This window comes from Filicampus tigris, chromosome 1 (genome assembly GCF_054856515.1).
Source record: "Filicampus tigris isolate MCC_2025a chromosome 1, RoL_Ftig_1.0, whole genome shotgun sequence".
Classification (NCBI taxonomy): Eukaryota; Metazoa; Chordata; class Actinopteri; order Syngnathiformes; family Syngnathidae; genus Filicampus; species Filicampus tigris.
The window spans coordinates 35228171-35251605 of record NC_141217.1 but is presented as its reverse complement, the minus strand read 5'-3'; the positions used below and the strand labels follow the sequence as shown (position 1 = coordinate 35251605).

General features: G+C 40.5%; 1 protein-coding gene across 4 annotated transcripts in view; it reads left to right on the top strand.

Moving 5' to 3' along the window:
- Positions 1-23435, top strand: part of dmd (dystrophin) — a 166031-nt gene that overhangs the window by 123793 nt on the left and 18803 nt on the right. For 3 of the 4 annotated variants that reach the window (XM_086036590.1, XM_086036582.1, XM_086036576.1), the window contains 8 exons: positions 396-456; positions 4278-4313; positions 16196-16257; positions 17393-17467; positions 18646-18847; positions 18927-19012; positions 19779-19936; positions 21162-21328. In XM_086036590.1, the coding sequence (XP_085892716.1) occupies positions 396-456; positions 4278-4313; positions 16196-16257; positions 17393-17467; positions 18646-18847; positions 18927-19012; positions 19779-19936; positions 21162-21328 (847 nt within the window). The remainder of the gene's footprint in view (positions 1-395; positions 457-4277; positions 4314-16195; positions 16258-17392; positions 17468-18645; positions 18848-18926; positions 19013-19778; positions 19937-21161; positions 21329-23435) is intronic. The other variant, XM_086036598.1, reaches the window with a different exon arrangement.

Here is a 23435-nt window from a genome sequence, read left to right as displayed (position 1 = left end):
TGATGGGTGGGAGTGGTGTAAGTCGGGCGAAGTGGAAGTCTCAACCATGGACACTGCTCCCCACCAGGCGCTGACATATCTATTTTCGAAAAATACCTCAAGTAAACGTGACTCAAAATAAAACTGATATTAAACAGACCCATACAGTATGAGAAACAAAGTGACTTTTAATGTTTTGGTGCATGTGTGTGTGTGTGGGTGCAGGTGTGCACATGATGGGTTTCAACTCCAGGAATGTAACCTGTGAGGCACAATCCCGCCGACATTGTCGTTTTAACCTGACTGACACTTAGGCTTTACAAATCAATTTTATGTGTCCACTGCACTTGTTTATAATGAAAATGTGGTTTCTTGTGAACATTTAAAAAGCCGACCCTCAACCCCTGTCCCTGCAGGATCTGTCGACAGCCCCTTCGAGCAGGGCGTCTCGCCAAACAACGTGCCCTTCTACATTAAGTAAGTACATCTATTCCAGCAGCAAAAAAACATGCCTCTAAAGTCAAACAATATGAAGAAATGTGGGGCCTTGAATCCAAACGTACTGTTGGATTACGCCTATTCGCTTTGCTGGCTTCTTTGTTTTGTCTCCTAAAAATGCGTGCGGGTTGTGACCGTTATTTCTGCCCATAACCACATAAACATGAAAGTCCTTATTAAAAAAAAAAAGGTTTACGTGCACAATGTAATTGATCAAATCTGGGACAAATTGCGACGGCTGATTTTGCGTCTTTGGATACCCCGTCTGAACGGCAGGTTCAAACCATCACAATAATTGCGGTTAATGTGGCGAGGAGGAGGCATAGGGCAACAAATGAGGAGATCTTTTTCTGGTTGCGTCACCATTTTTTAAATGTCAGAAACAAAAAAATCGTTGTGAGATATCGTCTCTTCGGCAACGCAATTTTGGATCTCCTGAATAAGTGCGGACTTGGAGCTAGTCACAAGAAGGAGTCATGCCAGATCAATTATGATTCAACACTGCACGTTCATGCGTCTGGGTCGTTTCAGCACACGATGACAATCGGGGTTATGCACAACCAACTTCCGCATTCTGCAAAACAGGACAAAGCTCTTGCTTCCGGTTCGGGGCACTGGCGGAGCCTTATTGTAGAAGACCGGCAAAAAGTACCCGTCGAAATATTAAACAATACAATGTCATTTTTTTTCCACAAGATGTGTCCAAGAGCTACCGATTAATGACCATATCCGATGTTAAGGCTTCATTGTTAAGATCTATCATATCATATAATATGTGTAAAGAAATAAATGATGCACGTGTATTTAACTTTTATCCAAATACACCAGCAATCATGAAAACCATTTTGCGGCAAGTTTGAGTTCAAACCATCGTATCATCAACCCGTCGTTATCGCTGCGCGCACAGGAAGTCAGCCGGCATGTTGTCCGCTTTGGTTATGTAATGTTCTGTATGAGGCTAGCAGTTTTCTAGATGTGCTGTCCCAGCATTGGAAATGCAGTGTTGCGCAAGATGGGCAGATACATCCAATTGCTTTGCACATGGGTTGAGTTAACTCAAACAAAACAGGGTGATTGCAGATTTCTTCAAAAATTATCAGAGCAAAACATTTGTTTTCTGTAACTCAGTAATCTTTCCTTTTTGTTGCCTTTTCCACTAACACTTCCAGTTCCATCACTTCCAATTTCCATGCACTTGAGGTGCTCTCACAAATATTCCACAGTTGTAACCTTCAGATATACTTTACCCAAAGTGAAAAACTCTCTTTTAAATATAGCAGTCTCTCTTACCCTTGTTGCCAACAGCGAGTGCAATTTGTTAGCGTGACTTAACAATTAAGCGCCCGCTATCGGGATCTTGATAAATCAGGCCCTAAGTGTGAGTGAAGGGATGTTGCATTCTCTTGCACGCCTTGCACGTGTGTGTTTTGCTCCCGTATGTGGTGTCCGATGAAAATATATAGCAGAGTGTAAATTGAATTTTCCTTTGGGGATTAGGATAAGATATCACTGTTGTTTGGGTTGAGACTACACCGTGTCAAATATTAATATGTTCTGTTTGATTCAGTACATTTGTTACTTGGCGTTTGAAAAATTCCTGTTAGTCAGACTTTTAAGACATGGACAAGGAACCATGTTTACTCAGTCCAAATATAAGACACGCACCTCACAAATGCAGGATACAATTGTCTTGATTGCTCCCGGTTGACGAAAACGGAATTCATTGTGTCTCTAGCTTAACTTCTATTTATTTAAGTACTGTACATAACGAATATTATCATGGTGGGAGGTGTTGAGGCTGTTCTGCAGTTGTTGGTTTTTTTTGGCAGTTTTAGAAGATGAATACAAGCCACTTTGCTCAATTTGAAATGACTGCCATAATTTCTCTACTTAAGGTTCACAATGCGGGTTGAAACATTTAATCATGGCTATCACAGAGTACATTTTTCAGCTCTAAACATCTGTGCGTGCAACCTCAAGGTATGAAAAAAAAAAATAAAAGATCCACATCCACACACAGCAGGCTTTGAGAAAAAATGTACACATTAAAATGCATGTGTGCTCTCAAGCATTTTTCTGCTTAATTAGAAGCCTGAAAACTCAAACATCAGCTGACTTTGTCACACATTCTCCGTTCCTGTAATGTTTAAAACCATCTCTCTTCTACTGTATGGACATGGAACCTGGAATTTTTTTAGTCAGTCACGCATAACGTATTATCAAGTTTGCCATTGCATGAAATGAAATAAGAATCCGAAAGGCGATGATGTCATTTGACATTAAAGTTGGAATGTGAGAGAATGCGCATTTCAAAAGGCAAGTCATAAGCCCACTTTTCTCCATCTATATACAAAATATAGATGGAGGGGTTTGAAAATTCTTTACTCTGGCAGGAGTTTGCAAAAGCTGAATTTTTTGCTAAATCACGTAGAAAAATACGCTTTTTCAACATATCTCTTGAATGATGCAAAATAAGAATCTGACTTTATCGCTATGTGGTCTTCATCATCCATTTTCTTTATTTCCATTTTCTCTACTTCAAAAAAGTCACAGGTTACCGCAGCCTATCCCAGATGAATTTGTTTGAGAGGCAGGATACACCCTGAACTGGACAGTCAATTGTTGGGGAAACCATTATTTAAAAAAATGTTATCTTTTTAAAAAGAAATAAATAACAATAAAACAACACAAATCGCAAACCTGGTCCGTTTAGATTCCGCAGCGATATAAGCGCTTGAAAGTAGGTAAATGGATTTTTCATTGTTTAAATTGCTGCTGTCTGGAATTTGGATCTTATGTGTGAACCTGGTTTGACTTGACATCCCAGGTTATAGTTTGTTGGGATCTGATTTTTACAACTTATAAAAGAGATTTGCTTTGATAACTTTAGTCGCACTCATACTTTTTGTGGGGAAATCCTTCCTTGAAAGAATATCTTTTTTGAAGTTGACCCATCCAAAATTGTAGACTTAAACATCCAAACAACTAAAATATCATTGATGAAAACAGAACATGTGTTGTATTCACGCATGTTTCCATGCTTAAAGCGGAAGTCAACCTAAACATATTTTTTTCAAGAACATGTTCTATACAAGCCCACTAGTTGAAACAGGGCATTCTGATAAATATTGCGTTTGTGGAATAAGTGTTAATCCACTCGTTTTTAGCCATCTCTGGGGGCGGCCATTTTCTCTTCTGTCGACTGAAAATGACATCACAACTGCTCTCAATGAACCAATCACGGCTCAGAGTCAGAAAACAGGTCAGCCGTGATTGGTCGTTGTGAGCAGTTGTGATGTCATTTTCAGTCGACAGAAGACAAAATGGCCGCCCCAAGAGATGGCTAAAAACAGTGCATTTTGCTGCTTAATTTATATTCCACAAACGCAAAATTAATCAGAATGCCGTGTTTCAACTAGTGGGCCTGCTGGGAACATACTCTTGAAAAAAATATGTTTGGGTTGACTTCCGCTTTAAGTGTCCCAAATAACCGTTGCATTGATGTCATTGCATGGTGAACGTTTTTCTTTCTAGACATGGATACTTATCATCTCACCTAAGCGCCCTCACCCCACCCCGCCTCCCATTCTGAGCCCCTATCCTGCTTCTTTTGGCAAATCAGACAAGCGCTGTGCTTCATGTTCTGAGCTACTTGCATCTTTTCAATGTCAGCTTTAACTGACCGATAGCCGCGACTAATTCACTGGAAACAACACTTGGAGAAAATCAAGGTTAAGGCCAAAAGTTGCACGGAGGAGGGAAAAGTGAAGTGACGGGGTTTTTTTTATCTCTGAATACAGAGAAAAAGCTGGACCTGACCTGATGACCAAGACACTGTGAGTGTGCCATTCGAACACATGCACACACACACACACACACACACAGCAAAATCGTCCTCACAATTTACCAATGATTCAGCAATGCACACCAATACAGTACTATGTCTCATGTGTCTAAATACATACAAACACACATGAAGTGCATATTGAAATGGGTATGGCCAACCAATCCCCTGGTGAGAGTTTGCCAGCACTTCAAACAAACACGTTTGGATGAGGGATTAACAAATGTCATTAATGTGGCCCGTTTTTGGAACAATCTTGTCAATAAAAGCCATGTGGATCATAGTTTTTGGGCCACCACTGCAGTATGTTGCTGTATTAAAGGGGCGGGTCTGAAAATATTCCGTTTTTCACAGCACATGTGGAATGGAATAGAATACAAAGACACAAAGTCTTGGAATGCATAAATAATACAAAAACTCATTCCCACAAAACATGGTAGGGTTGGCACAAGGGCCAACAAAACATTTTTGGTGAGGATTTGGATAAAACCATAGCTTGAAAGTGCCCTGTCTTGACCCAGCCTAGCTTCTTACACATTTTCAGAAGTAGACATACAGTGGTACCTCTACTTATGAACGTCTCTTCATACGAAATTTTCAAGTTACGAAACGCCTCAACAGGAAAATATTGCCTCTAGTTACGAAAGAAATTTCAGGATACGAAAGGTAAAAGTATGGGCTGATACTCGCAGCTCCGGAGCTTCCTGAACGCAACATACTCATAGCTGCTCTGCCATTGGCTAGCCTAGCATCTTCCTGGCATCCCATTGGCTAAGAGGGATCTCTACCGTATGTGTCTATGTGTGTAGATGGACAGGTAGATAGATATATATGTGATAGATATGTCTATCCTCGTCATTCGCCCCTCGGGCCATGAGGTGTTCCGATAGTTTTACGTGAATTAGAAACGAGGAAAAGAAAAAAGGGAGAAAATCGTTTTTCTTGTCCATACAAACAAAGCAAGAGATAATAGAAAAGTATGAAAGGGGGATGCGTTTGGTTGATCTCGCCAAAGAATTTGACCGTAATGTATCGACAGTCGCCACGTTATTAAATCAGTTGTTTACAAAACGCCAGGCAAAAACCACCTCTGAGAGAACATGAACCAAAGAGGGCAAAAAGCGATGAGGGCAGCAATTCAAAGGTAAACGACCATCATTTTTATTCTTTACACTATTCTTTGTTTTTTTACATTACATTATTGGACAACTCTCATTTACTCTCTCAATAATCTAATTGTAACATGTATTTGTTACATGTTTTCATGCATTTTTATGCTTTATAAAACATTTATGCCTGAATATTGGGGGGCTTGGAACGGATTAGGGCATTTACATGGAAAACACGTCTCGATTTACAAACTTTTCTACTTAAGAAATTTCTTCCAGAACCAATTAATTTCGTAAGTAGAGGTACCACTGTATAATTAATTCTTGACTTGGTTGTTTTAACTCATTCACTGCCGTTGACAAATTTACTTGTCTTTTCATGGTCCAGCCATTCAATCCCAGGAATGTATTTATATTTTTTTCCAATTTTTTCCAAACGTCAGGGTAAAAAAGGGTCTGAAAACGTCTGGCAGTGAATGAGTTAATGTCACACTAGATGGGTGGGCAGGCAATTGAAACATACATTTTTTTATTTAATAATATGTTCATTTTAAATTATTAGTGAGGAATTTATTGAAGCATGCACACGCACGCACACAGGTGGAAACAGGCAACCATTGTGGGGGGATCAAAGTTGATGCTTGGCAAATAAATAACAGGGTGAGTCGCTTTGCAGGTGAACTTTTTTCAAGACAACCAGCAACACAAGTTGTCTCGATTAAAATAAAGAAAGACGCATTTAAAATTCCCCTTTATTTCAATCTTCGGCTCTGTCACATTTCTGCTTCCACATATCCCTTTCTCTCCCTCACGGTTTCCTCCATGTTATTTAATGTTGAAAAGCAGAGAGCTTCCTGGGAGTACCTCAGCTCCTTTCCTTTCACTAACACTGTGATGGGGGAAGGGGAGCTTCGCCACAGCTGAGTTAAGCATTGAGTTAAAAAGAGAGCTTGACCAGAAGTGATGTTATTTTTCAAAATAAATGCTTTCAGATAGGTTGTGATAGGGTGTTACTTTTAGTCGTATTCACCGCTGCTTGAATGGTCATTCCGATTCACATTTGATCAAATATTGCTGAATAACTCTTGTGCAATTCAGTTCAGTTGCATTTTGTTTGAATACAAATTTATTTTAGTGACACTCCAATTACATCATTTTTGCTTGAGTAAGTGCTAGCTGTGTTAACTGCTATGCTAACCGGTTGAGAACGAACTTTGCTATATTCTTAATAAAAAAAAAATGATATGAATGTACTTTTTCCTAATGGGTAACAGGATTGCATTGGTTTGAGTGACACACTCCCTCACTGGAAATATTCACTTGTTTTTCTCTCTTTCTCTGGGAGGCTAAAACGGTTTTAGTAACAGGTACGCAGGTATGTTAACCGGCACAATTGTAGAGTAATTACAATATGTATGTGATCAAATAAAACGTTTTAACATTTACAAGAATGACAACAAAAATCATACCACAAAAGCTGACTTAAATCCTAGTTTATGTTTTAGTTAATATGTAAGTTGGTCATCGAGAGTGAGACAAGAGAAGAAGAAGAAGCCATTTTAGGAGTTACTTTTTGGTTTTTAAACCAACACTGGTCTACAACTTTTTACTTTTTTTTTTTTAGTCAGAGATGCGAATTAACTTTTCCAGGTGATTTTTTTTGTGCTGATTCTGAATCTACCCTCTTTCTTTCTCCATCACATTAGGTTTTCATAATAAGATCCAACTATCCTCCGAAGGGCTTATCATCACTCTGCATATTTTGTAATATTGATTAATTCAGGTTTAGGTTTGGCAACAGGTGGATTGTTTTTTCCCTGAAATGTCATATCTTAAAATTAAATTACAATGCATTGTAAAAGCAAACTTAAATCATAATTGCTCAAAAAATTTGATGTGCTTGGAAAAGCAAGACTTTTTTTTTTTTTAATAAGCATCAAAAATAAATTTAGGGACACATTAAGCCATTTGCCTAAAATTTGCCGTTGACCCAGTTTACTTTTTAGGACTCAGCTTTACGGCTACAGTTACACAACAAGTGCATGTTTCTGAATTTTCTTTGTGGATTATTTAACGTTTCATCGGAGAGAGTCAGAAAATGACCTCCAAAGTACAATCATTTAGCTGCCTTGAAATGAAGACATTCACATCGATGTGCAAACTGACGATGCGTGAAGATAAATTGCGACCCCAACAGCAAAAACATGGACATTTATTTTGGAAAGAGTTGAGCGGAAGTGGTCCATTTGTTTTGTTGTATGTTGGCGGGCTTCATTCGGGAGTCAGCCAGCCAGCCAGCCAGCCTCCCTGCAAAGACACCAGTGCTCACACGCGGATAATCACAAGCACGGGCAAGCTCCGGCAAGGTTGTCTTGGTGCTACTTAGACGCTTGGGTCGAACCGCGGAAAGGGTTTCGCCGACATCGGGGGCGACATTGGGTGCTCTCTTCTGCTGGAATCGCTAGCGACAATGCGGGAGCAGCTTCGGAAGTGAGTACCGGCGACGGTTTTTATTCATTGTGGTTCAATAATTGTGGGGGTTTGTTTGTGTGTGCGCGCGCGTGTGTTTTACGCCGCTGACGTCGGTTGGGAGTTTTCACGGCTAGCACGGAGGTGCTGAGCTGCGAATTTGCAAATATCCGAGATTTGGCGTGCGGGCTATTTGGGAACGAGGGAATTAAGATGCATTGACTTAACATTTGGAACGTGGCATAAAATCGATGGGTAACCCCTCTTTTATATAATTACACGCCGCTGAAGGGATCGAGCGTAATAGGCTAATAACTTCCGTAGCGGTGGTTAGGTCTTGCGGGTTTGGATACCTGGATCGGGCATTTCCTCATTCGGCGTCTTCCGAAGCACGTCTGTGGTCCATGTTCGAATCTAAAGAGGATCCATTGTGCTTGAAAGCAAACACACTGGAACCGGATCTCTAGGTGTGGGTGTGCGTTTATTTGCGGGCGCGTGTGTGTTTTGTGGGGGATTCGTGTTGATTTGTGCACGCGCGCCGCATCGCCCGATTCTGCACGGTGATGCATCGGTGCGTTACATTCCTTTACATGCACGCAAGCGCCCCCCACCCCCGTAGTGGCAGTTCGCGTTTGGAAATGTTCACACATCGGGTCAAATTTAAAGGTGGGATGAAACGTGCCGCCCTAGAGTAATTGGCATTGTGTGTGTGTGAGTGATGCTCAGCCGCAGTGTTGAGCCTTGCGCACTCTCACGGGTCTCTCGCACACACACACACACACACACACACGCACACACACTCTGAGTTGTTGAAAATAAGGGTGCTCGGTGCGGGATAGATCGATGGATGGATGGATGGCGCAGATTGTTGGCACCAGGGTGCATTCATGCGTGCTTAGTCAAAACACAGTTGATTGATGTACAAAGTATCCATGCACGCAGTTGAACCTGGACCTACTCACTTGCTTTTGTTAATATTTGTAATCATTTCCAAGACGCTTGCTTGATTTATTTTCTTCTTGTCTTTGCTTGCGAGCCGACCGAAGGTTGCTTGTTGGTGTGCTCAAAAGGTCATGTACACCAGTGTTTCTTAACCTTTAGGCAAGGCACCTGATTTTAAAATAAAATGCCACGACACAAAAATGCCACATAATGTGGATACATAAGGTTAATTGCCATCTAGTGGCAAGAACATTTCATTCTTATGCCTGTCTTATACGTCACTGGCATCGATAGGTGAGCAAAGATATATTCCATCCATCAATTTTCGAAACTGCGTGTTCGGCATTGGCGTCGGCATCTATCCATCTCTCGGAACAAGCCCCGACATTCTGTGTAGAGGCTACATTGTGACGTCAGATTTGTGCCACAATTATAAGCACCTAAAGGACATTTGGAACACAAAAGTGTTTCCAGTGCACAAGAACCAATTCTGTGAACCTCGTCTGCCGAACCAGCAAAGACGACGTGCCGAATCAGTGAAAAAGTGTGTGCATGCACACACGTTTGTTTGGCAACCGTAAATTGAATGAAAGCGTGGCTTAACCATAACTTTGTTCAAATAAATTCACTTGCAAAGAGCCTGTAGTGTGCGTACTGTAACATCACCCAACATCTTCGGATGGATATTTGATGTCGAAGTAAAGGACTTGCTAACTCTGACCCTCTCAGCGTCATACTTTCACAGGCAAGTCAAAAATGTCCTTTGACGTGAGCCAGCGATTAAGATGAAGTAGTCCTAAGACGGATGGTTAATTGTGAATCATGCACTCTAACAAAATATTAGTTCTGTATGCTTACATTGTATCAGAGCTGGGCATGCTGGGCATTTTACTACAAATTGAGCGTCCGTCATCTGTCAGCAGCGAGGGTACCCTTCCGTCGTCCGTCATTTGCCTTTTTTCCCGGGGGTAAAAAAAATAGTACCCGTCCATAGGCCGGGCCGCCTCTAATTTTAAACAGTCAGTTCTGTCAACGATTCCAACTAAACTTTCACTAGAATCTCAACTCAACTTGCAACTCCAACAGCCTCCTGGAGATTATAAACAATGTAAATAAGGTGCGTGTTAATCGTCATTAGCAACATTAGCATAGCGCTAATCGCCGTTAGCAACATTATCTTAGTCCTGGTCCAGCCTGGTCCCTCACTCAAATGTGTTCCCCAAGCAACAGCGACTCACTATTTTCCTCGCCGCGAAAAATAGACTAATTACGGACTGCAGACGAATGGCGGACCAAATAAAGGCTTCAGAAAGCAGGTGAGCCGTGATTGGTCATTATCTGAGCCCTGAGCAACTGTGATGTCATTTTCAATGGACAGAAGTGACCGAATGGCCTCCCCCTGAGATGGCTAAAAACAGGTGGATTTTGCTGCTTAACTCATATTCCACAAATGCAATATTAATCAGAACGCATAGAACATATTCTTGAAAAATAAATGTTTGGGTTGACTTCCACTTTAATGTAACTACATCAACGATACTGCTTTGGGGTAGTGCCTTGCACAAATGAATATTTTTTACGGTGCACTGCTGGAGCCTGGAGGAGCATGGATGTTAACAACATCCAACAAACATTTTTGACTTGACAAATTCGTTTGAACATACTTGTAGGCTAATTGCTAAAAATGAGCATTTTCCCCATAATACAACAGGGTGTTGACTTGTATACATGCAAGTAAACCAAAAAAAATGGTTTTTTTTTTAGCATTTCGCTTGAACTATATACCAAAAAAAATGTTAGAAAGTTAAGTGGATAAACATTGTTTATTTGTAATTTTTCATGATTTATTATATCTTCAGTGCATGATTTCCCTTCTGCATTTTTGCAAGCAAAAAAAAAAAGCTCCTTTTTAGCATTTGCCCTCATTATACGAATACATTCAATAGCTACATACCTCAACATTGTTTACCCATGGTTCTATTATGTCTGCAATGCATGATTTCTGTCATTTCTTTACCCCCATAATGCCACAGGGTATAGACTTGCGCATGCTACATTGCATTATGGGAAAAATGTTGAACAGAAATCATGCGCTGCAGACATGATAATAAATCATAACAATTATGTTGTAGACCGTTTCAAACGTACTTCCAGTTGTCAAGAGACGGAGTGATCGCCGATTGCACCACTGGTAAACGATCCCATCTATGCTATTTGACAGGGGCAGGGCGAATGAGAAAACAGGGTTAAGGCTTCAATGATGATTTTAGCCTTCTCCCTACTGCCATATCTTCACGTTGAGAAATGTTCGTCAAAAAGAAGTTATGTGGGGAAAATTGTTTTTCCGGGGAGACGGAATGGCGGCGGTAATTTACATTTCAACGGTTAAGGTTGCTTAAAAAAGCAGACACATGGCGGAAATGCAGACATAGGTAAAACATGATCACTGAGCGATTGGGCAATTAATGACTTCTCTTTTGATGGCACACGTGTGCTGTTTTGGTGGTGCCGTCATCTCTAAGCCATCTTGTGTTGCAAATTTCCTCCAATGCAACCCAACCGAAGCCATTTCATACATACCTGTGAGAAAATGCCTTCCGCAAACCCAATGACGGATGTTTGGTTTCCAGTCCGGCCCCTTTAGAAGTGGCCACAACGTCGTGTAATCTTATTTGTACAATACTTTGCTATACAATAGTATTTACGACATCCACTTGATTTATCCTGCTCACCCACAGGAAATTAGTGAGAACATCTGCCCAGCCGCTTTTTAGAGTGCTTGTCCTCATTACGGTCACGGTTGAGTTGGAGCCTATCCAAGCTGACGTAGGGCAAGAGACGGGGTACATACTGAACCGGTCACCAGCCATTCACAGGGCTGTACGCTGTACACGGCAGCCATTCCAATTCACAGCGATGGGCAAAACAGCTTCTATGCTCAGGCGGCATAATTCAATTGTGGATGATGACCGTGTTAACGAGAAGAAAAACAAACTAATTGAATCGGGTATCCTCGAATCTGAATCAGGCCTCTTCTGAATGTGGTTTAACCCATTCAGGCCTAAAGCGCCTTTCTCAACGGCTCCCCAAAACCGTCGGTCGCCTTTGGAATTGAAAACCTGAAGTTCTCCCAGAAATTCAACACTTACAAAATGATTGATATCTCAGCCCCTGTAGCAGACAGAAACATAATTCCAAAAGAATTAAAGAGATTAGACATGTGGCTTTCACACAGGAAGAATTTATTATTTGCTGTTTCAATCGAAGATGTAAAAATAACGTGTCAGTGCAAGAGAAGCACTATTTTAATTTTTTTTAAATCGACCGGTAATTACTAATTACCATCCTCTATTCTGTTAAAAAGACGTCAATATCGTCATTGTCTACAAACCATATCATATCACATTCGACTGGTTCCACTGGTCGTGCGCATCGTCGATATAGCACTGCCGTTACTTATCAGAGCTCCGTGCGATCGTCAGCGTCCGCCATTAGCCTACCTTCGGCTCGAAAAAAATGGCTGTTTCATGTGTTCCATCAAAAACAGCTGTTCGATATGTGTCACTTGAAATATACCGTCATTTCCAGGCCACAAAATGCTGTTAATTAACAGCCGCAACAGCTAAATTTAGCCATAAAAACAAATTTGTGCACGCATTGGCGGCTTCATCTTAATAGCCATGGCCATGAACATTATAACATGGGATTTTTGCAAAGAACGAGGTCACGCAGATGGAATTTTAAAACACGTTTTTACCGCACTGCAGAGATGTATTTATGGCACTCAATCCCTATGCTCATTAAACTCAACTCAAGATAGTTCTTTTTGGTTTCAGTTGCTCCTTAAACAGCTGCGTACCGCTACGCATACAGACTTCTGTATTTCTCTCTTCAGGCAGGCTCTCTCCGCCCTCATGCGCTCGCACTCCAATCGCAAATGGCTGATATGAACATTCTGTATGAGGGCGGACAGTTTCGTTGGTCCACTGTGACGTGTTTGATAATTTTTGGGGGGGAAAAGTAGCGTCTTATAGTCCGGAAATTCCGGTACATGGGGAAAAAAAGTGGACACGTTATCGACAATAAATCAGAATTGGGCACTTGGATCTGCATGTAAATGCAGCCATGGAGTTTTCAATGAACTTAATATGCATTCAAACCCTAAATGGGAAGTCTTGAGCTTCAAACCCAAGAAACTTTCTGTCTTCACTGTACTCATAATTGACTGCCATAATTAAAGATGCCTTTGGTGTATTATTTTAATTTAAGTCTGCTACCTCTTGACATCATGGTACTTGTAATTCTTCTTCCTGTCACCTGCAAGATGTAGAGCATGTCAGTGTGGGTGTACATTTTCTATGAGATTATGCCCACAGGTACGGGGGCCATTTTGGACAGCAAAATTTCACTGGGTTACAATTACACAGTCTACGTTTTAAGAATAAAGCACCTGTGTGGTTTCTGATAAACTCTTGGGTCTATTACACTGTTGTATTTTAATGTTGGTAATGATAGTACTGGGAGTACTAACGTTTTTTTTTTTTTTTTTTTGAGGTAGTGCTCGTGTAAAAAATTTGAGAACCACTGCAGTCTAAAAAATTGGGTAAGCTCTGGAACTCAGGAGAGCAAACATGTCTGCCAAGGCCAAACAATCAAAAGCACATTTGTCTGACTGTCCTTTAAAAAAAAAAAAAAGAAAAAAAAGTGCCCCTGCAGCTCCACCTGTGAGGTCTAGTGAGGCATTGCATCGCTACAGTTTGTCCGACTGCAAGTGGACTTCGTACCGGGCGATTCGTGCACTCTATATCCTTTTAACGAAACGTCATGGCCTTAACACAGAAGTAAAAAAAAAAAAAAAAAAAGGAAAATATCATAACAAAAGCTGGTCTTGAGGAAGAATGCTAGATCACAAGATGCAAAGGAACTAGAGTATTATTAGAAGTAGTTGGGTCTTATGTACAAAATTATATATGGGGCGGAAGCCAAGCACAACTCAGTGTTGCCAACTAGAGTCAAACAACTATCTCAAAGCATGTGTTCAAATATTTTAACGTTTGTCCTTTTTCTAATTATGATGTTGCTGAGAGCATTGTATGCAGAAACTGTTTGGATTGGAACACAAATGTGGGCTGATTGTATACATCCTGTAGAAAGTTTTTCAAATGCATCTTTTCCCGTCATAGCTTCATATTTGCGCTTTTCCCAAGGGTCTTTTCTCCGGCCTTCGGATCACATTGGCGGAAGGTTTAATTGCTCCTATGAGAAAATCATTTCAGCCTTTCATCTAAATCGGAGGACATTTAAACCTTTTCTTGCAGTGTAGTAAACTGGACTATAATACTCTTCTTCGAGATAGTGTCGACTTGAAAAGCATTTGGGTATGTTGTTGTTTTGTCCGACTGTGATGCCTCTGAGTGAGACATCTGCTCGGGCGTGGCTGAACTGCAGGCAGCCATATTGCACCAGTGTGTGTCAGGTGTGCATGTAATGTGTAATAATTGCGAGTTCAATGTTTCACGCTTATTACTTGTATGCATCACAGCAATAATGAGCCGAGTGGCTGAGCTATTTTTGCGCAGGTCGTCGTTTTCAAGTACCGCGGGAGCCCTCTTCTCTTTAGTTGGAGTGCAGAGGACATGCTGCAAAACTGCGCGTACCGATGATTATTTTGCAGTGCTCTCCTGACAAAGGTTAACTGAGCCACGCTTGTGTGTGGCCGACTTCGACGTGTGCACTTTTCAAAAGCTCGGCTGGAAATGTGAAGAAAAGAGGAAAAGGAAATAGAGGCATCGTCGTCATTTTATTTATTTATTTATTTATTTTTATTTTTTTAATGGTGTGAAAGCAAAACTGTGGACAGGCTGTGTACTAAAAGGTTGTGTCGTCCCATTCCAATTATGATCATTTCAGCGATTCCTGACCAGTGTGCTGTCGCACAGTAATATGCTGCGAGAGATAATTAGTTGTGCTGTGGGTAATCATCCAATTTCGCTTAAATGGTCCAAAAATGATTTATTTACTGGAGATATATCTTTGTTGGTCTGTCTTTGCCAGTGATATACGGTAACAGGCAGGACTGTTACATGGTCTTCCACTAGAGGGCAGAAGGTTCAATCAACTTGTGTATCCACCTGTTGCTCGTCATATACCAGAACAACAGCGTTGCGGTTGACTAAACAGGCCCAGATTCAACACTGAGTAAATTGAGACAAGATCCCCTTATTTAACTACTTATACTTTTTGCCACATCTTTGTTTTGTCAGTGTTAGAGAAGTATGCCTCATGTAATCGTTTGTTTTAGTGTGAGGATAACAAAGTAGACCATGTTCCTTTCTTCCTGTCTGGTACAGTGGTACCTCTACTTACGAAATTTCTTGGTTCTGGAAGAAATTTCTTAAGTAGAAAATTTTGTAAGTCGACACGTGTTTTCCATGTAAATGCCCTAATCCGTTCCAAGCCCCCCAATATTCAGACATAAATGTTTTATAAAGCATAAAAATGCATGAAAACAACTGTCACAATGTCACAACTACATGTTACAATTAGATTATTGCACAATAAATGAGAGTTGTGCATAATGTAAAAAAAACAAAGACTAGAGTTAAGAATAAAAATGATGGTCGTTTACCTTTGAATTGCTGTCCTCATCGCTTTTTGCCGTCTTTTGGTTCATGTTCTCTCTCAGAAGTGGTTTTTGCCTGGCGTTTTGTAAACAACTGATTTAATAACGTGGCGACTGCCGATATAGATCAACCAAACGCATCCCTTTTTCAGACATTTCTATTATCTCTTGCTTTGTTTGTATGGCCAAAAAAAACCAAAAACGATTTTCTCCGTTTTTTCTTTTCGTCGTTTCAAATTCACGTAAAACTATCGGAACACCTCATGGCCCGAGGGGCGAATGACCAGTATAGACATATCTATCACATATGTATCTCTCTGTCTCTCTATCTGCACACATAGGCACATACGGTAGAGGTCCCTCTTAGCCAATGGGGTGCCAGGAAGATGCTAGGCTAGCCAATGGCAGAGCAGCTATGAGTATGTTGCCTTCAGGAAACTCCGGAGCTGCGAGTATCAGCCCATACTTTTATCTTCCGTATCCTGAAATTTCTTTCGTAACAAGATCCAATATTTTCCTGTTGAGGCGTTTCGTAACTTGAAAATTTCGTATGAAGAGACGTTCGTACGTAGAGGTACCGCAGTATATGCATTCAATATTGAACAGAGCTATGTGTTGGAGTGAAGCAGTCACAGCTTGAAGTGAGCAAGGGCTGCTTAAAACCTGCTGATGAACTCAACTCACAGAGTAGTAAAGAATCTTTTTCTATTGTGTTTCCCGCTCTTCAAACAGCCACCAGACCCAGACAACATGCTGGGACCATCCCAAGATGGCGGAGCTCTATCAATCACTGTGTAAGATGCTTTCTCCCTTCTCATTTACGGGACTTTTACAAGGGGATTTTTAACTGGAAAAAAAGTGTTTCGTTGTTTTCAACCTTTTGTTTAAATGAGAATTGCAGTTTGTAGGCTAAAACCGCAAATATTTGAATTTTTGAAAAAACTGGAGTGTCATGTAAATGTTGAAAACAGTCATCTTTGAAAAAGGAGAAAGGGGCTTATGTACGTCAGGGTGTTGCTGAAAATTTCTAGAAAAGGGTCAACAGTGGAGGCCTGTCTAGAGAGGTTGGCATGGTGTACACGTTTGAGTTACATTTGAGTACACGTCGATGCTGAATACCGATACTTGACCATGCGTTACATCTTCCAATTGTGATGAAAATGTTTTTATTGTAATCAAATATTATTTAAAAAAACAAGTTGTGTCATACAATATGCTCAATCGTAGCCTGTTACATAAGGCATTTTAGTTATTTGGCGTCAAAGTCTGAACTCTAGAGAGCACTATGTGAAACAAATACATACAGTAGATAAGGGACGAAGAAGAAGAACGGAGTCTGGATATAGAAGTAGAGATGTGGATGCCTTGTGTGCCTCTGTGCATTAACTACAAAATTAAGTGGGTAAAAACAAAGCACAGATGTCCTGGGGGGAGTTCCTAATTTTGTACTGTACAGCATCATTTGCAGTCGGCTAACAGAATGTTGGCATCCATACTGAAAGTACCGCCACAGGGCTGGCATGACACCTGCTCCACCTGCCCAGAAGTTACTGTACATGCCAGACTGGTAAAGCGGTATCGGTGTGTTGGTATCGGAGCATTATTTTCGAGTCAGAGTAAGAACACAGATGTAGTGGTGTTGGCACCGATGCAGATATAAGTATGAAAAGTCACTTATTATTAAGTGATCGACCTGGGCACTCACAAGTGGGCGACCAAAAGAGCAAGCGGTTAGTGGGCATGCACTTTTTCACCTAAGTCTTGCCAATGTGCAAAGTAGAAAATTCCCCAAAAAACATATCTGAGTCATTTTCATGTAAACATACCCACAGACTTTGTTTTATAATAAGATGGCTTGTGAGAGCGATTTATTCCAAGCGGTGCAACGCTGTCAAAAAACATCTTTTCTGACTCATGTTTCTTTTTCAGCTGACCTGAACAATGTTCGATTCTCAGCCTACCGAACAGCCATGAAACTCCGACGCCTACAGAAGGCTTTGTGCTGTGAGTGCTCTTCTTGACGCATCCCTCCGTTTTCTGTACAGTTTGTCCTGGTCAAGGTCATGGGAGGTCAGGGGCCAACTAACTTTGGGTGATAGGCAGAGTACACTGGGGACTGAGCACCTGTCAATCACAGGACTGATTTGTCTTTTTGCAGTGGACCTCTAAAACGCTTGGAAGGATTTGTTTAAAAAAAAAAAAAAAAAATCATTTTGCACGGGAAACCTTTCAGAAGATAAAGTCGTTGTGGAAGACAATGTCATGTTTTTCCCTTCACATTTGTTAGGGGTAAATATGTTGTATGTCCTGTACTTGTGAATTACAACTAGCAGACTTTGTGTTGTTTGCCACTTGTCATGCATATTTTCTCTCTCTCTCTCTCTCTCTCTCTCTCTCTCTCTCTCTCTCTCTCTCTCTCTCTCTCTCTCTCTCTCTCTCTCTCTCTCTCTCTCTCTCTCTCTCTCTCTCTCTCTCTCCTCCCCTCCCCCCCCCCATCTATATACCTTTTTTCCTTTGACTCGCGAGCGCTTGATGTTGGCAGCAAACTCAGTCACTTCACAACAAGCAACAGTTTGTTAGATCGTAAACAATTCTTCAACAAAGATGCTTCTATCACGCCTTGTGTATTTAAAACAACCACAAAACTGAATTAGGAATGTCAGCTAGCATAATTCTAACACACACAATGAAGGTATGGAACAGAATGATGGCCTTTGTTTTCATTGCAGTAGGAAAAGAGGATTTGAGATTCAAATGTTGCAATGAGCTGAGAGCATTGTCATTGAATTGAATGAATGAATTGTATTTACTGGAATGTCTTGTCTAGCCAAGTCTGTTTGTCTGGTCTTTTTTTATCTTGACCTAACCCTTTTTTTTTTTGTCCAGTCTGCTCATACTCTTTGCGAAAATCTTTTCATTTTCCTTGGATCATTGCTAAGACTTTTTTTAATGGTTTGAATTGAAGGCATACAAAGTTAAATCAAACAACCTGACCTAAGTCAACACTACACACATAACGTGCGGTGGGAGTCTTCACTGTAAGCAGCATGTGGGCTTGAATACTTTTCAATCGATGTCTTAAATGTCATCTCAAGTATGCTACCTCATTGCTCTCTCGCCACCGTCCTTTGAGCTGGTTCGAAGGACGCCGGTGTTCTCACCGTCTTCTCCTTTCTTGTCAGTGGACCTGCTGAGCATGCCAATGTCATGCGAAGTGTTCGAGCAGCACGGCCTGAAGCAGAATGAGCAGCTGCTCGACATCTCCCAGCTGGTAGCCTGCCTGACCAGCCTGTATCAGCGGCTGGAGCAGAGTCACGCACACCTGGTCAGTGTCCCTCTGAGCGTCGACATGTGCCTCAACTGGCTACTCAACGTCTATGACACGTAGGTGCACACAAGAGTCACTCACTGCTTCGAAGCGATGTCAGACTTTGGAGTTTTTGTGATTTTTGGGATTTGACAGAGGTCGCAGCGGAAAGATTCGCACGCTATCCTTCAAAACTGGAATCATTTCACTCTGCAAGGCCCACCTGGAGGACAAATACAGATGTAAGTCATATTCGCCCTTGAATAGCAACACTAGAAATTATTGTTGGCTTCGACTCGTTTGGAAAGCTTGTAAATACCGAGTGATGCCAAAGAAATGAACTCTGCAAGCGAATCTATGGACCAATTCAGACTTCTTCTCTGCTGCCGTAGCTTAAATGTGCCAAGTGTCAAGTTGAAAAGATGTCGCATATCATAAATTGCTTCCAAGGGAGACAGAATGCCGCCCATATGTTTTAAAAAAAAAAAAAAAAAAAAAAAGGTGAAAAGTCAACTATGGTTGACATTCTCATTGTCAACATTCCCTCTTTATTTTATTTATCTTCCCTTACGCACAGATTGCACTAGATTTTTTTTTTTAATGGAAATTGAAAGATAGCTGAACCTTTTTAGGGAATATCTTTTTTTTTTTCCCTTTTTTTGTGATCATATCCTTTTCAAATCAGTGGCAGTCAATCACTTTCGCCCATCCAGAAGTACCCTAAATCCGATTGTTTACAAACATTATGAAAAGGTCTAGAGATGGTTTATGCCTTTGCCCTCTGGAGTGCCGCGCAAGTATGACATCAGAACAATCTGATTTGATGCTCAGTAAGTGCCATGGCTGTGTTCGGAGAATGCCATGCCAAGTATTTTAGTACAGTGACAGAGTGTTTGTGCTTTTTCATTTCCCACCATTTGAAAGGCCACTCTAGACACAGAATATTTGTTCGGCCATAGAGTGCAATAGACAATGATATTAGTACTGAATTGCTTCCCCCTTTGACAGTCTTGTTCAGGCAGGTTGCGAGCGCCACCGGTTTCTGTGACCAGCGTCGCCTCGGTCTTCTCCTCCACGACTCCATTCAGATCCCGCGGCAACTTGGCGAGGTGGCATCGTTCGGTGGCTCCAACATCGAGCCCTCTGTGCGAAGCTGCTTCCAGTTTGTAAGTGCCATCCGTTTGCCGAGTGTTCTTACTATTGGTTGCCTGGCTGCAGTTTTTTTTTTTTTTTACGTGTTGTGATCGTACAAGGTCTTCTCTACATTAGAATAATAAGACAATGATTATCTTGAAGATGACAAAATACAAGGACAGTTATTCAGCATTTGCCTTTGTTGGCCTGATAATATTGTTAGACTCGCAAATACATTTAGACATTCTTTTGTAACCTTGGCCAGATCTGTGCCTTGCCACAATATCTGTCTCTGATCTCCTCGGGCAGTTCCTTTGACCTCATGGTTCTAATTTGCTCTGACATGCACTGTGTGCTGTAAGGTCTCATATAGACAGGCGTGTGCCTTTCCTAATCAAGTCCAATCAGTTTAAACACAATTAAACACAGCTGGACTCCAATAAAGGAGCAGAACCATGTCAAGGTTGATCAGAAAAAATGGACAGCATGTGCGTTAAATATGAAGGTCGCTGCAAAGGATCTGAGTACGTTTGACCATATGATACTTCAGTTTTTCTTTTTTCATAAATTTCCAAAAATGTCTACATTTCAGTTTTTTTCTGTTAAGATGGGGTGCTGAGTGTATATTTATGAGAAATAAAATGAACTTATGTCCACATACACACACACACACACACACACTGATCATAAAATAAGGTATTCTGCCAGACATTTTGAGCTGAATGGTTTCTTAAAATAATTTAATGAGCAAGTGTTTTTATAAAATAAATGAAGACATTTTTATTTTATTTTATTTTTTTCAAGGAAAAATACCTTGAAGTGCAATTTAAGGCACCTTCCTTTAAACATGGACAGTGCATTACACAGTTATCTATGTCCACAATATTGAAAAAGAAGAGAAAAAAAAAGTAAGCTAAGGAACAGCTGTTGAACTACCAGTCGGGCACTTGTTGCTAATGATGACAACTGCTAGCCGCTAAAGCTGGAGACTTGTGCCTTTATAATACAATGACAGTGTAATTAATGCGGTCAGCTAATCTATATATGTACAGTAGAAAAGCACTACTGTAGTATTAAAACGACACAAAATTATCTCGTATTAGTGACGATCGTCAGCCATAAAATAAATCTCTTCAAAGTCAGTTTCTGCCTTGACATCATTCAAGCTCAAATATTGCGGGTTCTTGTTTCCCGCCAAACCCATGTCATCATAAATGATACTGTGCACTCCAACTTCTTCCTTTGCGCCCTCTTCAGGCCAACAACAAGCCAGAACTGGAGGCTGCCATGTTCTTGGACTGGATGCGTTTGGAACCTCAGTCCATGGTGTGGCTGCCCGTGTTGCACCGCGTGGCTGCCGCTGAGACCGCCAAACACCAGGCCAAGTGCAACATTTGCAAGGAGTGTCCAATCATCGGCTTCAGGTCAGCACAAAGTATCTCCTTAACACACGTGTGAGCAGACATTGGTGGGGAATTTTGACGCATCGCCAATGTTCCCTCATATAGGTCAATAAAACATGAAATTAATGTAGTTTTCACTGAAGCCTAAATTGAAACAAAATGAGTCTAAGGCTCTTCTTGTCTGTATGTATTGTTGAGTACTGGGCGTGAAACTACGTTATAAGTGCACCCAGTGGTCTCATCGCTACAATCTTAACCATGTACCAACAGCCATTTTTTTTAAGTGATGGAATGTATTCTTTTATACTTCATTAATCTTTATTTCTTCAACATTCAGAGAAATGGTTGTAGAGAAAATGCCACTGTTCCCTCTGTGTTGTTTCCTTGTTAGATGTCATTTTAACTGTATTCCTTACAGCAAATGCGCAGTGTTACACTAGTGATGTCGGTAACACGTTACTCCAAAATGCGCACATTTTCCAGTATTTCCAGGAAAGTAATCAGACTACAGTTGCTCTTCAAGCATGACAAACCGTTACTGCACCGAATCTTATTTACTTCAACTTGATGGTCAGTTTTCATGGGTGAACTCCCATGCATATATTGTACCTGCGACAAAACTAAAAGTTAATGAAAAATAAAATAGAGGAGGACACTTGATTCCAAACACGATAGTACTCACTGAAGGCATTCAACAAATAACTATATTATAGAACATGTAAGAAAAGGAAACGCTGATATTTACAGCTTGAACATAGCGAGGCATTGCGGGGGTCTTCAACTTCACATTTCCGTCTGAGGAAGTGACATCATGCATGCGTCGTGTCACGTTTTCACCGATTGTGTCAGCTAAAAACAACAGCGCATACTGTGTTGTCAACAGAGCGTTATCTAGCTCAATAATACTACGTCCCAAAAAAAAAAAAGAATCGTTGGACAGTCTGCATTCAAGCTTAAAGGAAAAGTCCCAAAAGATTGTGTGACTGCAGGTTTCCGAATTTAATTGTTGTATTTATAAACAAATTACAAATGTTACCCATTACAACATTAATAGTTAAATACATATGTAAAGTAAAAAAGACTGACTTTATTTTTTTTTTATGTATTCATGTTAAGTGAAATCCCAAAAATACTATTTAAATAAAATAAAATAGTAGTAATAATAATAAAAGTCAAAAACAGGGTCTTTATTTTTAATAACCCAAAAATGTATTCTTAAATGTCACTGTTAAAAATGCACTTCCAAATAAGTGGCAAAACAGATGTCATTTATACGTTAAGTAGTATTGGCAATATCTGATGATTGTAACTATTAAAATAACTTACTAACTGAATTACTTTTAAAATCAAGTAATCAGTAAAGTTACTTTTTAAAGCAAGTAATGTGTAAAGTAACTTGTACACTGTGTGTACACTGGTGTACACTGTGTGTACACTGGTGTACACTGTGTGTACACTGGTGTACACTGTGTGTACACTGGTGTACACTGTGTGTACACTGGTGTACACTGTGTGTACACTGGTGTACACTGTGTGTACACTGTGTGTACACTGGTGTACACTGTGTGTACACTGGTGTACACTGTGTGTACACTGGTGTACACACATGCTAAAGGTACCAGGGCATGTTGGCACGCTTCCCCACTGTGGGATCAATAAAGGCATTCTTATTCTTATTCTTATTTAGCCTTAGCATTTAGCCCAGACATCTCGACTCTGTAGTATTACGTGTTTTGATCGAGTTTTCTCTACATTAAAATAAGGTAATGATTATTTTCAAGACGAGAAAATATAAGGAGGACAGTTTTAATTATTATTCAGCATTCACATTTCTTATACCGGCTAATAAATGTACAGTCCAAGCTTAAGATTTTCAGCATGCCTATCAATTCATACGTAAACTTTAAATGGACCCTCTCCGTTTGATTATCCTTAAGGAAAAAAAAAAAAAAAATCAGACAAAGTGTTTGATCTGGGAGTTTTATACATGCTAGTGCTTGAATACCATGAATTGTCAGTTCATATGCCGTCCCTCAGATGGAACACAAGTTTTGTCCTTGGAAGTCTAGTGTGCAACCGCCATTGTTTGTGCAACCATTAAAATAACTATAAAAACTTTTTTTATTTT